The sequence below is a fragment of the Miniopterus schreibersii genome (assembly GCF_964146895.1).
Source record: "Miniopterus schreibersii genome assembly, chromosome: 10".
NCBI lineage: Eukaryota > Metazoa > Chordata > Mammalia > Chiroptera > Miniopteridae > Miniopterus > Miniopterus schreibersii.
The window spans coordinates 59,432,513-59,444,583 of record NC_138110.1 but is presented as its reverse complement, the minus strand read 5'-3'; the positions used below and the strand labels follow the sequence as shown (position 1 = coordinate 59,444,583).

The window sequence follows — 12,071 nt, the reverse complement described above, 5'->3', positions numbered from 1 at the left end:
CCATAACAGGAATCTTTTCCACCTTCCTCATACCTTGACTCTGGCCCCTTCCTACTGTCTCTTAACAGACTGCCTCACCTCCTACTTCACAGAGAAAACAGAAATCATAAGCCGTGAGAAGGAAACTCAACTTCCTACCACTAAACCAAGTACCTGGTTTTATTGTGTGCATGTATCCTTTCTTCTTTTTATCATTTCATGGAAGAATTGCTGCTTTTCCTATTTAAAGCTAATCTCTAAAGAGTTTTTCTCGTCAGGGCACAAACAGAAGAAAACAATGAATGCGTGGGTGGAACCACAGGTTGATGTTTCTCTCTCTCTCTCTCTCTCCCCCTTTTCCTCCCTTCCCCTCTCTCTCTAAAATCAATCAATAAAATAAAAGAGTTTTTCAAGCTTGATGTCCAAAGCTGACCTCATCCATCATCTTCCTCTCAAAATCTGCTTCTCCTTCCGTGTTCTCTTTTTTGTTGCTGTTAAATGGCACATCGTTTACCCAGTGGCCCAAGCAAAAAACCACAGGATTCACCCTTGACTTTGCTTCTCCCTTTCTCTCTCCATCCCAACACTCCCCAGGTCCTGCCTAACAGGATTTTACACTACATGTCTTTTAATGAAGCCCACACTTGTATTCACATTTAGGCACCCACATTATATTCAATTGATTTCACAGCCACCTGCAACACTCCCATCCGAAGTTGTGAAATCACATATATTTTACATCCTGTAATTGTAGAGTTGGTTTCATGCATTCAGATATATAAATTGACTTTCTCTCATTTTATTTCATGTCCTTTGATTCGGCCTATCATAATTTATCCTAGCACCCTTTGAGAAGCTTTATTTTCTTTCAGTCACGCATGAAACTTGAGGATATGATCATTGCAAGATAAGAGAATTCAAGTAAAGTGCTAAGCATAGTACCTGGCACATGATAAGCCCTCCATAAACATTAACAATTGTGGTTGTGGTTGTTGTCCCAACCCTCAGCATAGAGTTTGGACCCGGGAAGACTCTCAACAAATATTTATTGATTAATGAATGAATCAATCAAAGATTGATGGAACAAATAAATCTCAAGCCCAGTAAATTTGATATTATTATCCCTCTTCTGCAGATAGGGAAGCTGAGGTTCAGAGAGGTTAAATAACTTGCCCAAAGTCACTCAGCTGGGAAGTGGTGGAACCAAGACTGAACCCAGGTCCGCCTGACTTCCAGGCATATGTGACTAATCCTTCTCTGCTCCACTTCTTCACGTCTATATTCAGATTGGACATAAGAACTAGTGGTGGAGTCAGAGTAAAGGCTGAGTGGCTTCCCAAGGTTGTGTGTTCCAAGCCCTAGAAAAGCTAATTCTCCTGCTTATGGCCCTGGAACACAGGATTGTGGAAGAGGCCAAGAGATGGGCATCATTGCTCTGGGAGCCGCACCTCTTGCCCACCCTATGGGCCTCCCATTTTCTCTGCCCTAAGCTATTTGCTTAGCTGTTTCTCCCTAGGAACTAACAATACTGTGTGTCCCTGAGGGGATACTTTTAAGACCAGGGAGCCAAACCGCAGGTGGGTAATTCGACTGCTTGCCAGGACTGAGGTCAGTGGAGTCTGGGGCCCAGAAAAAAGCAAAAATGGCACAAAGAACGCTGAGACCTGTAGGAGACCTTTAGTTACCTCTCTGGGTATCAGTTTCCTTTTCTGTAAAAATGGGGGGGGGGGTAATAGTCCTTGCCCTGCCTGCTTCATGGGACTATTTGAGGCACATTAATGATAACAGCTAACATTACTGTGCCAGGTACTGTGTTGAGTGTCTTTTATATCCTCACAGTTAGCCTTATGAAATAGGTATACTGTTTACCCCCTCCCACTTTTTTTCCCCCCTACAAATGAGAAAACCAAGATTCATGGAATTAAGTTACTTGCCCAAGTACTCTAACTAGGTGACAGATCAGGAGTTTGAACCTGGGCTGCCTTTCGAGCCCTTCGGTGCTGCAAGACCACAGGCGGGAGAGTGTTTGTGAACTCCAAGGAGTGATATAAGCCTTGTACCCCTTTTGTTCAAGAATGTACTGTACAAGTATGCAGCTTGTTAGGACTGAGGCTGGAGGAGGGTGCCTGGTGGAGACAATTTACTAAGGAGGCAGATGAATAGATCAGATGGTTAGGATGGAAGGGCTGTTCCTACCACCTCACAATTATCTGGGTAGGAAAGGGGAGACAGTACACAGTCTGAGTGGCTCTTTTGTGAAAGCGAGTCCTAGAGCTGGTTGAGGTGGGAGAGGAAGCTCCTTGTGTATCAAGCCAATGCCACAACAGTCAATTCAACACCCAGGCCTTTAGCAGAAAGAGCACTGTGGCTGGGGTGACATGAAACTCTCTGATGGGCGAAGGCAGGGAGGAGCTCCAGTTCTGTCAGACTTTCCAGGAAATTAGGGACACACAGTCCAAAAAACAAGTGTGTATAGGAGCCAGCCCACCTGTGACCACTTCATCCCCTGCCTCTCTGCCCTTTGGTTTCCAGCCACCCAGTTTCTACACTGCTCACCCTGTATCCACAGCCACTGCTTGGCTTCCCTGGCACCTCCTTTCCAGGCTCATTCTCCCTTCACACACACCAGAACTCTGTCTGCCGTGGCAGCTTCTTTGTTTACTTCCAGAGTTTGCAGGCCTGCCACCAGCCAAACACAACGAAGCCCAGCCAGGGAGGGCGAGTCTCCAGGCTCAAGCCCAGGCTGCCCCTTGCACGGGGCTCTTGCTTTAGGTCTTGACAACCCAGGTTTCAGGTCTCGAGAGAAGGGACACAAGATCTGCCCATAGCTGGGCAGGAATCCCCACTGTTGAAACAACTTTGGCTAGGCGCCCTGGGAATGAAAGACTCAGCTGGAGAGAGGTGGGGAAAATGTTGAGGCCCCCTGGGTGGGAGGCAGAGGCCTGGACTCCCTTCTCCTTGTCCTCCCTCTCTCTTCATCCAGGCAGAACCTCGTCCTGGGCCCTTAGAACAAGGACTCAGTCCCCCACGTTTCCCTACCAGAGAGCTGCGCTCCTCTCCCAAGAGTCCATGTCTCATGCTCCTCCCCAAAGATTCTAGTAGAGGAAGGGAGGTGGGCATTTAGTGTGGGCAAAGCCCCAAGTAGGAAACATTGTCAGGATGTGTCTGGCATTGGACTGTCTGAGGTTAGTGGGGAGGTTATTTATCTCCTATATATTATGTGATTTTAGAGGAAATCGAACTCCCAATTTCCCTCCCAGTTAGGGATCCCTTTCAGAGACAACTGGCTTAACTGAGAAGTACAGAAAGAAAACCTAACTCTGCTGGCAGGTCCTGATGGAGCAGATGGAGCTCCAGACCAAAGGGCCTAAGAAGGAACAGGAATGGGGTTAGAGGTGGCACTGGCCCACTCAACCTGTACTCTCTGTCCCGTTCTGCTTCAGTTTCCAGGACTGGAAGGGGGACTGGGTCCTGGACACCGGGTTTATACATGAGGAAACCATCTCCCCTCCCTGGGTCAGTCATTCTTTGAGGGGTCACTGGGTACCCTGGAGTAAACAAGAAATTTGCCACAGTTTAGGCACAGTTTTGCTTTTTATCTCATCAATGTACATTTTAATCTAACAGTCTAAACAGCCCCACATTCCTCACCCCTGCCCAAGCCCTCTCCCCTTCTTTCCCACCCCTGCCCAATCAGCATCTACTCCACCCCAGGGGCAGAAAGTCCCAGGCACTGTGGTGACACAGGAGGATGCAGCACCTGTGGTTCTCCCAAGAGGACCCCTTCCTGGAGAGTCCAGAGTCCAGAAGGCCCAGGAAAGGAGAGGTTCGTGGGCTGAGTCTCATTGGAAAACCAGGTCTGCTGTGTCTCAGTCCCATTCAGAGTCTGTCTCCCTGGGCCTGTCCCTGCCAGTCAGAGCAGCAGAAGGGGAGGAATCCTCAGACAGAGGGGCTTGGGGATAGAAAGGGGCTATTAGCCCAAGTCCCACTCAGAGAGTGAGCAAGGCCGTTGGAATCCCCTTTCAGGCAGGCTGTAGAGATGCTCCCGGCTGCAGCATCCTGACCCCCTGTGATCCCACAAGTGCGAGGAGGGGCTCTTGTGACCAGCATCTTGGGGATGTGCCACCCAGGAAGACAGAGGGCCAGTGCTGCTACCTGCAACCACAAGACTCCACGACCATGTCCTCATACTGCTTATAGACCACGTTGTTGGCAGAGTCAATGAAGAGGATGCTGATGGGGCTCAGACGCGTGGGCACACAGCAGGTGGGTGGCGTGGACTCTGGGTCCATGGAGTTCATCAGGGTCTGGATGACCGCATGGTTCGTGGGCTCCAGGTGGGAGCGCAAGGGGAACTCACACAGCCCCTCGCAGTGGAAGGCCTCATACTCCAGGGGCGCGATGATCCAGTCGTCCCAGCCCATGTCCTTGAAGTTGACGTGCAGCGCCTTCCGACTGCAGCGGGCCTTGGGGTTCTTGCTGGGCCGCTTGCCCTGGCGCGTGGCCAGCGGAGCCCTCCGTTTTCGCCGCTGGCTGAACAGGTACTCGTACACAGTCTTGTCATCCTGGCCGGAGCGGGCCTTAATCTCATTAAAGAACAGGTCCCGTTTCTTGGTGCGGCCAAACACCAGGAACAGGGCCTTCTCGTGGACCTGACGGGCAGCCCGGTCAAAGCCCAGGCCACGGAGGTCCACAGCCCGGCCCCGTTCCCAGGCCTCCAGCTCCAGGCACAGCTGGGCCGAGTTCTTAAAATTTCGGAAGAGCTTCCAGATGTCGAACACCTCCCAGCCAGATCCGTCCAGGCCTGGCACTGAGCGCACATCCAGCAAGGCTGCCGGCTGCCGGCCGCTGGGGCAGCTGGACAGCTTCAGCTGGGCAGCCCGCCCACTACCGGGGGCCACCGGCTTGGCTGTGTCTGAGGGCTTCTTCCGCAAGATCCGCAGCTCGGCCCCTAGCAGCCCATCCTTCTCCAGGGCACTAATGTCAAACACGTACCTCTGCTTCCTGACCACAGGGCCTCGGTCATCTAGAGAGAACACCCAGAAGTCATTCCCTGCAACTTTATCTTGAAGCCAGTCGCCTCAGGCCTCAGGGGAGGGCCACAGCCCTCTCCCCCCTTGAGAGCTTACTTCAACCTCTTCCCCACTCTGACAGAGGCCAAGACCCAAACTACCCACAGCCTTTTTCAGAGTAAGGGAGCGTCCTACACAGCCTACTGGGTAGGGTTGTTTATCTGTAGATGCAGCTGGGGGTGCTTTGAGTGGTTCTGGGTATTTGTGTCAATCACTATTCATATCAGAAATCCATCAGCTTCAGAACTGCCTTCTACCTACCTCTCTCCTGTCTGTTATCTAAAATGATATCTCATTGGTGAAATAGGAAGGGGGGGCATTATAATTACTCCTGTTTTCCCAGAGGGGGAACCAGAGGCTCAGAGAAGTTAGGTGACTTGCTACTCAAAGTCACCCAGCTAGGAAAAAGCAGAGTTGAAACATTAGCCTAGAACTTTTTATACCCAATCCAAAGCTGCTTCCACCATACCTTAAAGAAGATCTTAGTGTCCTTTTTTTACAGATGAGGCACAGAGAGGGGGAGTGACTTGACTACGGTCACACAGCAAGTTAATAACAAAGCTGGTTTACAATCCAATTTCCCTGCTTCCCAGTCTAATGATTTTGTTGTGTATGTGTCTCACCCTGCTGGATGTATGACTGTGTGTGTGTGTGTGTGAAAGTTTGTGTGTATGACTGGGTTTACATGTGAATAAGAAAGTGGCATATGTGTGACATGTCAGGTGTATGTATGATTGGGCTTGTGTCAAAATTTGAAGGGTACATGTGTATGTATATGTAAGAAGATTCCATATATACATATATGTAAGAAAGTATGTGTGCACGTATATACATGTGTGTGATTTAGCACATATGTATAGATATAAGGCTGTGTATATGTATAAACAACTCAGTAGTATGTCCAAATCAGCATGCCCTCTTTCCTAAATACCAATTTGCCATTGGGAAGCATTCATATATTGCTCTAGAAGGTGACTAATTAGGCCTTTAAACTCCCCATCTCCCCCTCTCTGAGCTCCCTTAGTGCTGGGGGGCACAAGGACTTACTTTATGAGCCCCCAAGGGGTCACAGCTTTCCCTGACTGGGCAGGCAGCCAGGCCACCTCCCCCACCTCAGCCAGACCTGCTGCCTCTGTGCCTCCCCCGCCCTCTGTCATTCCCCCACAGGCCAGCTCTAATGAGGAGCCTCTCCCACTCTCTGACCCCTCCCCCACCCTGCCAGCCAAAGTCCTAAGACTCAGAACCAGAGCATATGAGCTGCAATCAACCTTAGCAATCATGCTTAGGGAGAAACTGAGGCCCTGAGAGGGGAAGAGACTTGCTGAGATCACACAGTAAGTTGAGAGGAAAAGCCAAGACAGTAATGCCAGGAGGGCAGAGGGAGAAATGAGAGTAGCTATTCTCCTGGGCTAACAATAAAAAGTATCTGTGCTTAGGACAGGACATAAAGTTTCATATTTGAAGTGCTCTCAGAAATCACCCAGTCCAACCCCCATATAGTTGTACTGATGGAGAAACTGACCCGGAAGGGAGAAGGAGCTTTTCCAAGGTCACACTGTTAAACCCTAAATCTACTGTCCACTCAGACCCCATGTGTCTAAATGTCATTCCATGACTCCAAGATGCCTCATTTACTGTCTCCACCTATCCTGCCACCTCTGCCCCCTGAGGGCAAGGTTGCAGAACCATGGGTAGCTAGAGATTAATTTCTCTGCCTTCTGGGAAAACCTACACACCCCTGGAGCCTACAAAGTCTGGCCAATCCACATAGGAACAGAGCATGGCCTGGTGATTAAGAGTCTTAGAGTCTGGTCCCCAACTCTGCCACCAACAGGCAGGTCTTGTCTCCTCTCTGGGCTTTAGTCATCCCCTCTGCACCTTGCAGGAATTGGACTTGGTGATCCCCAGGTACCTCCAACTCTGACATACCAGCAGAGTACATACCTGGTATGTATGAGATAGTCCCAGATACCACCCCAGGCCAGATGCACTCACCATCTCCCACCAGTGCAGTGTCAGGGCTCTGAAAGGCCCCTCCATGCATGCAGATGCCCCTCCCTCTGAGCCATGCCCCTGCCACCCCGCCCCCTCACCTTGCCCTTTGTCAATAAAGCTGGTGATGGTGTTGGCCAGGCCAGCCTCCAACTTCACGCTGCTGTTGCCTCCCTTTCTGTCAGCATCGGACAGCGTCCTGTACAGCGAGAGCATGTACTCGTGGGGTGTGATGGGGGGCGGGCGGAACGGCTCCTTGGGCTCTCGAGGGGCCCCAGGCTCCCTGGCCTTCTTCAGCAGGAAGGGGCTGGGGACAGCTCCTGCCTTTGAGGGTGCCTTACCCCCAGGAAGCTGTCCTTTTGGGGTCACAGTCCGCGTTGCAGCCTGCCTTGTCTGGGGAGAGTGTCCTGGCTTAAGTTCAGCGCCACCCGATCTGGGGGGCAGCTTTTTGGATTCATCCTTCTTGGGCTGTGTCAGGCCTCCTGCCTGCCCGGTGCCCCCCTTTGCCCTGGCATTGGTGGCTCCCCCACCATAGCTGTGACCCCCTGGCCTGAATATGTTCCGGGCCAGAGGGGGCCTCTCTTTGGCTTCTGCTTTGGCCAATCCTGGCCTGGTCCCCTGGGGTCTCTGGCCCAAGTCAGGGGCCCCCACAACAGTGCAGATAAATTCCAGGTCCAGCCAAGCCAGGTACCAAAGCAAGAAAGTGAGGGGTTTGGAGAGTCTCATCCTCTGGCCAGCCGCTGAATGACACCAAAGAGAACGGCGGCAGCAGCGAAGGTGCCTCTGGTTTGGCAGAAAAAACCATGAAAGGAGTGGACCCTCAAAAGCAGCGGCAGCAGCAGTAGCAGCAGAAGGAAAGGCTTTCTCCTCAGTCTGAGACTCTTTAAGTCTGCCGGGTGTGTGTTTGTATCCAGTCCCATAGTGGAAATGCTCTCGTATCCAGACGTGCACCGTCTCCAGTCAGCAGCTGAAAATAACTCGTTCTTGAAAGGAGAAAGCCGACCGCCCCCTTTCTCCTGCACAACTGACTGAGGGCTTGAAGGAGGCTTGTATAAGGCTGAGGGATTTTTCCAAGAAGGAAGAATGGCGTAATGCTGCCTGTGTGCTCCAGTTTTTTTTTAAGTTTTGAATCCTTTCCAGTGAAAATACTTCACACACACACACACACACACACACACACACACACGCCTGCAGGTGCTCAGAAAAATCTTTTACAAACCTGAACTCAGGAATTGGAAACGGAATTTCAACCCAAACCAATTTAATTACTCTCTGATGTCATGCTGTCTAAACTCATTTAAGTGCGATATATTTATGTGAAAAAAATCACTGCTGCCCTTTCGAGGCCACGGCTCACGGGGGCTCTTGGCACAGAGCCCTGAAGCTTGACTCTAGGCTTAGGGGGCCCCTCGGTCCATGGAGCAGACTCAGGGGTCTTCACCTCCACCTCATGAGGCAGCCCACCCCACCCTCCTGAGAAGAGATGCTGAGGAATGAGCTCAAGGATCTTAAGCCCCCAAACATGGGGAGTGTGGGTTTTCAGCTAAGTCCTTGGGGTGTTTTTAAAGCAGTTTCAACTCCTGCGTCTAGTCTGGGGCCTGATTTGTTGTTGGGGGGGCAGCACAGATGGCAGCATTTACCCACATTTTCTTTTATTTTAATAAACTTGTGGTGACCCAGAGACAAAAATATCAGTGCCCACTACACCCCTCCCCCAAACGCCACTGACTGAACCCAGATGATTTCTTCAGGCACTGGAGGGCACTGCCACCCCGGAGCCCACTCCTCGGATAGAGGTATGTCCAGGGTGTACCTCACTACCACCCCAGGAAAGGCAGACACCGAGTTTTGTCAGAAAGGACTGGCTGAGCCCAGAGGTGGCAGACCCAGCCTGGGGCAGCAGCGGCCCCTGCAGGAGGCTGGAGGAATGACCTCCCATATGATGCTTTTCTGGCAGCTCTGGAAGAAGTCTGAATTCCAGCTGGACTCATGGGGGAAAGCTGTTCTCTTCACCTGGAATACCCTCCTCTCACTCCCACAACTGAAGGAAGTCCTCCTCATCCTGAGAACTTCATCCTGAAAATTTACCTCCTCTGGGAAGCCTTCCCTGATCCCCACACAGAGCCAATTACCTCTTCTTGTATGTTTCGCTACACTTGTCACACTGTAAAAGGTATAGCAGAGTAGAAGCAGTAGTCAGGCAGCCTTCCTTCTTAATCTGAGATTCTTTGAGCCTGCCTAACAGAGATCTGTTCATACTCCAAGGTCACGCGACTGTTTTTCCAGCACAAGCTGGCACAGAGTAGAAGTTCAGTAAGTGTTTGATGAATGAAAGATGAAACTCACAGCTGGGGGTATCCAGGTGCCTGACAAGCCCTTTTGTTGTGATGCTGCTAGATCCGTGCTGATCTTCAGAGCACAGCCCCATAACTTGGCCATTTCAAACCTCATTTGGTGCTCTCAGGTCAGGAACCCAGTGGAGCTCCACCGCCCCATCTCAAAGAACCAGTGCACCACCAGGCATTCTTTTGGGGAGCTTTGAGGAAGACTATCCCTCCAACTGCCCAGATTCACAACACCTGACTTCCTTTTTTTTTAATCCTCACCTGAGGATATTTTTTCCGTTGATTTTTAGAGAGAGTAGAAGGGAGGGAGAGCGGAGCAAGAGAGAGAGAGAGAGAAACATCAATGTGAGAGAGACACATCAATTGGTTGCCTCCTACACACACCCCGACCAGGGTGGGGGAGCAAAGCCACAACCCAGGTACATGCCCTTGACCAAAAATCGAACCAGAGATCCTTTGGTGCTTGGGCTAATGCTCTAACCACTTGGACACACCGGCCAAAGCTTGGCTCCCCTTTTGTCTTGTCCCCACTTAAGCAGGCATCTCGGGTATTCCTCCCTCCTCTCCATCCCCACTGCCTCACTGTCTCCATTCTCCTCACTGCCTGTCCTACTATGATTCCCTTGTAACTGGCTTCCATGCCTTGAGGATATCTCTGTTCCAACCCTCCCTCTCTCTAAAGTATACCCAGTGAAAAGTGCCAAGTTATGTGCCCTCTTCTCCAGGAAGCCTTCCCTCATCCACCAGAAAATACATACTCCAGAAATGCCATCACACATTTTCTGTGCCCCTTTCCACTTTGGTACCTCAAAGATTATCCAGTTCTGCCCCTTGTCTCAAACATAGTTCATTTCTTCCACTCTGTATACTTTTTTCATATTTAAAAAAAATCATGACTTAATTCTTTATAGCTGTAATAATTTATTTACATATCTGTCTCCCTCATTAGATTATGACTAGACTGTAGTATATTTATCTTTCAATTATTCCCAGTGCTGGGCACAGGGCCCAGCACACAGCAGATTCTCAGTATGTGTAGTATGGATGAATAAATTTCTAACTGGCCTTATATATGAAAGCCATCATTTTCTGCTTTAAGATGAAGTTATTTGCGGACATATCATGCCTTTCCAGCTGGACTCTGAGTTCCTTGAAGGGAGGGATTCTGTCTTACCACCTCCTAGGCACTCTGTAAGGTCGAGTGGGTGAATAAGTGAAGGGATGACTGCATCAACCAAACAATCTGCCCCTGCACGTGGTTTGATAAAGATCAAGGGCTCTGGAGACAAGCAGACCTGGTTCTGAATTTCGGTTCTATTATACGGTTTAGTACATTGTGTGATCTTTGGAAACCTCTAAGCCTCTCTGAAACTCTGAACAGGGATCATGACAGTAACTACTCACAGGGTTTTTATGGGGATTCAATGAAATGAATCATAAAAAGTGATTAGCCTAGCACCTGGAAAACATTAATAACAGCTTCTATTTACTGAGCACGCACTCTAGTAAACTAGACTTGGGCCTTGGTATCCCGCTGCATTTTTATCTTATTTATCTTCACAACAACCCTATGATGAAGGTATTGTTAGTCCCACGTTTTGAATATAAAGAAATTGAAGTTCAGAAAGGGTAAATTACTTTTTGAGCCTAATTCCTGCTTTGACACATTTCTTACCAAGGAATCCCAACCTGGCCTCTAGAAACACAAGAAGTAAAAGGGTAGTTGGGCAATTATGGTATTCTTGGCTTTTGGTCAAGGTCTCGTCCAATGAGCTGGAACTTTGGGACATGGAGGACTCAGATCAGGGGCTATTGTTTGAGGACCAGGGAACCCCAGAGTGAGGTGGGAGCAGGGAAAGGGGACTCGGAGCTTACTTAGAAGGCCCTCTCCAGGGAGGAGCCCAGGAGACCAGCCTGGCTCTCACTATAAAGGTGACTAATCACTTCGGTCCCCTCTGGTAATTGCAACCAGATGCTGCCGCTGGCAGCGCTTCAGTCCCAACATGTTTAATTACTGGGACGCAGAGTCCCTCAGTTCCCCATGTCCCCTTACCTCCCCCTCTCCTGTCAGCAATATTAATGTCAAACTTGAGGTAGAGGATGGGAGCCTTGGGAAGCCACTGGCATGGAAATAATCCTTACAGTTCCTTCTACCATGTAGTCTTTAACTCTTGTACATGTTTATCCAGCCATTATTTCATTGCCACTCCACAAAACATTCTCTTAAGGCCAGTAGTCCAGAGTATTATTACCCTCATTTCACAGATGAGCAATCAGTAAACTGAGTAATAATAATAATCCTTTGTTTTCGAGCACTTAGCAATTTTCGAAGTGGTTTTACATTCATTATGCTGTCAGAACTTCCAGAGATCTCTTGGAGTCAGCCTAGCGCAGCACAGTGACTAAGAGCATAGGCTCCAGGATCAGACAATTCAGTTTGTGTCCTGGCTCTGCCACTAACCAATTGTGTGACCTTGGTTCATTCATTAATGTACTTTATTATTCAGCAACTATATATGAGGTGCCTGACATAGGGTAGGTCCTGGGTCTGAGAACTGGATGTCTAGCAATGGACAAGACAACCAAGTCTGTGCTCACATTCTGAGAAAGAGACAAACAAACCAACAAATGCACAATTTCAGGGAATTCTGAGTGCTGTAAAGAGGAATTAAACAGGGTCAAA

The 12,071-nt window shown here is 49.6% G+C and overlaps 1 protein-coding gene across 1 annotated transcript; it reads right to left on the bottom strand.

Moving 5' to 3' along the window:
- Positions 1–302: 302 nt before the first annotated feature.
- Positions 303–8,153, bottom strand: GDF5 (growth differentiation factor 5). The gene is made up of 2 exons (XM_081149295.1): positions 7,145–8,153; positions 303–5,005 (listed from the first exon to the last, which is right to left on the bottom strand). Exons 1-2 carry the CDS (start codon positions 7,767–7,769, stop codon positions 4,131–4,133), a joined length of 1,500 nt encoding a protein of 499 aa, XP_081005421.1. The 5' UTR covers positions 7,770–8,153; the 3' UTR covers positions 303–4,130.
- Between the last annotated feature and the right edge of the window lie 3,918 nt (positions 8,154–12,071).

Coding starts and splice junctions, on each gene's coding strand:
- GDF5 (XM_081149295.1), bottom strand. CDS start 7,769: ATGAGACTCTCCAAACCCCTCACTTTCTTGCTTTGGTACCTGGCTTGG. Junction 5,006..7,144: donor CTTTATTGACAAAGGGCAAG/GTGAGGGGGCGG, acceptor TGTTCTCTCTAG/ATGACCGAGGCCCTGTGGTC.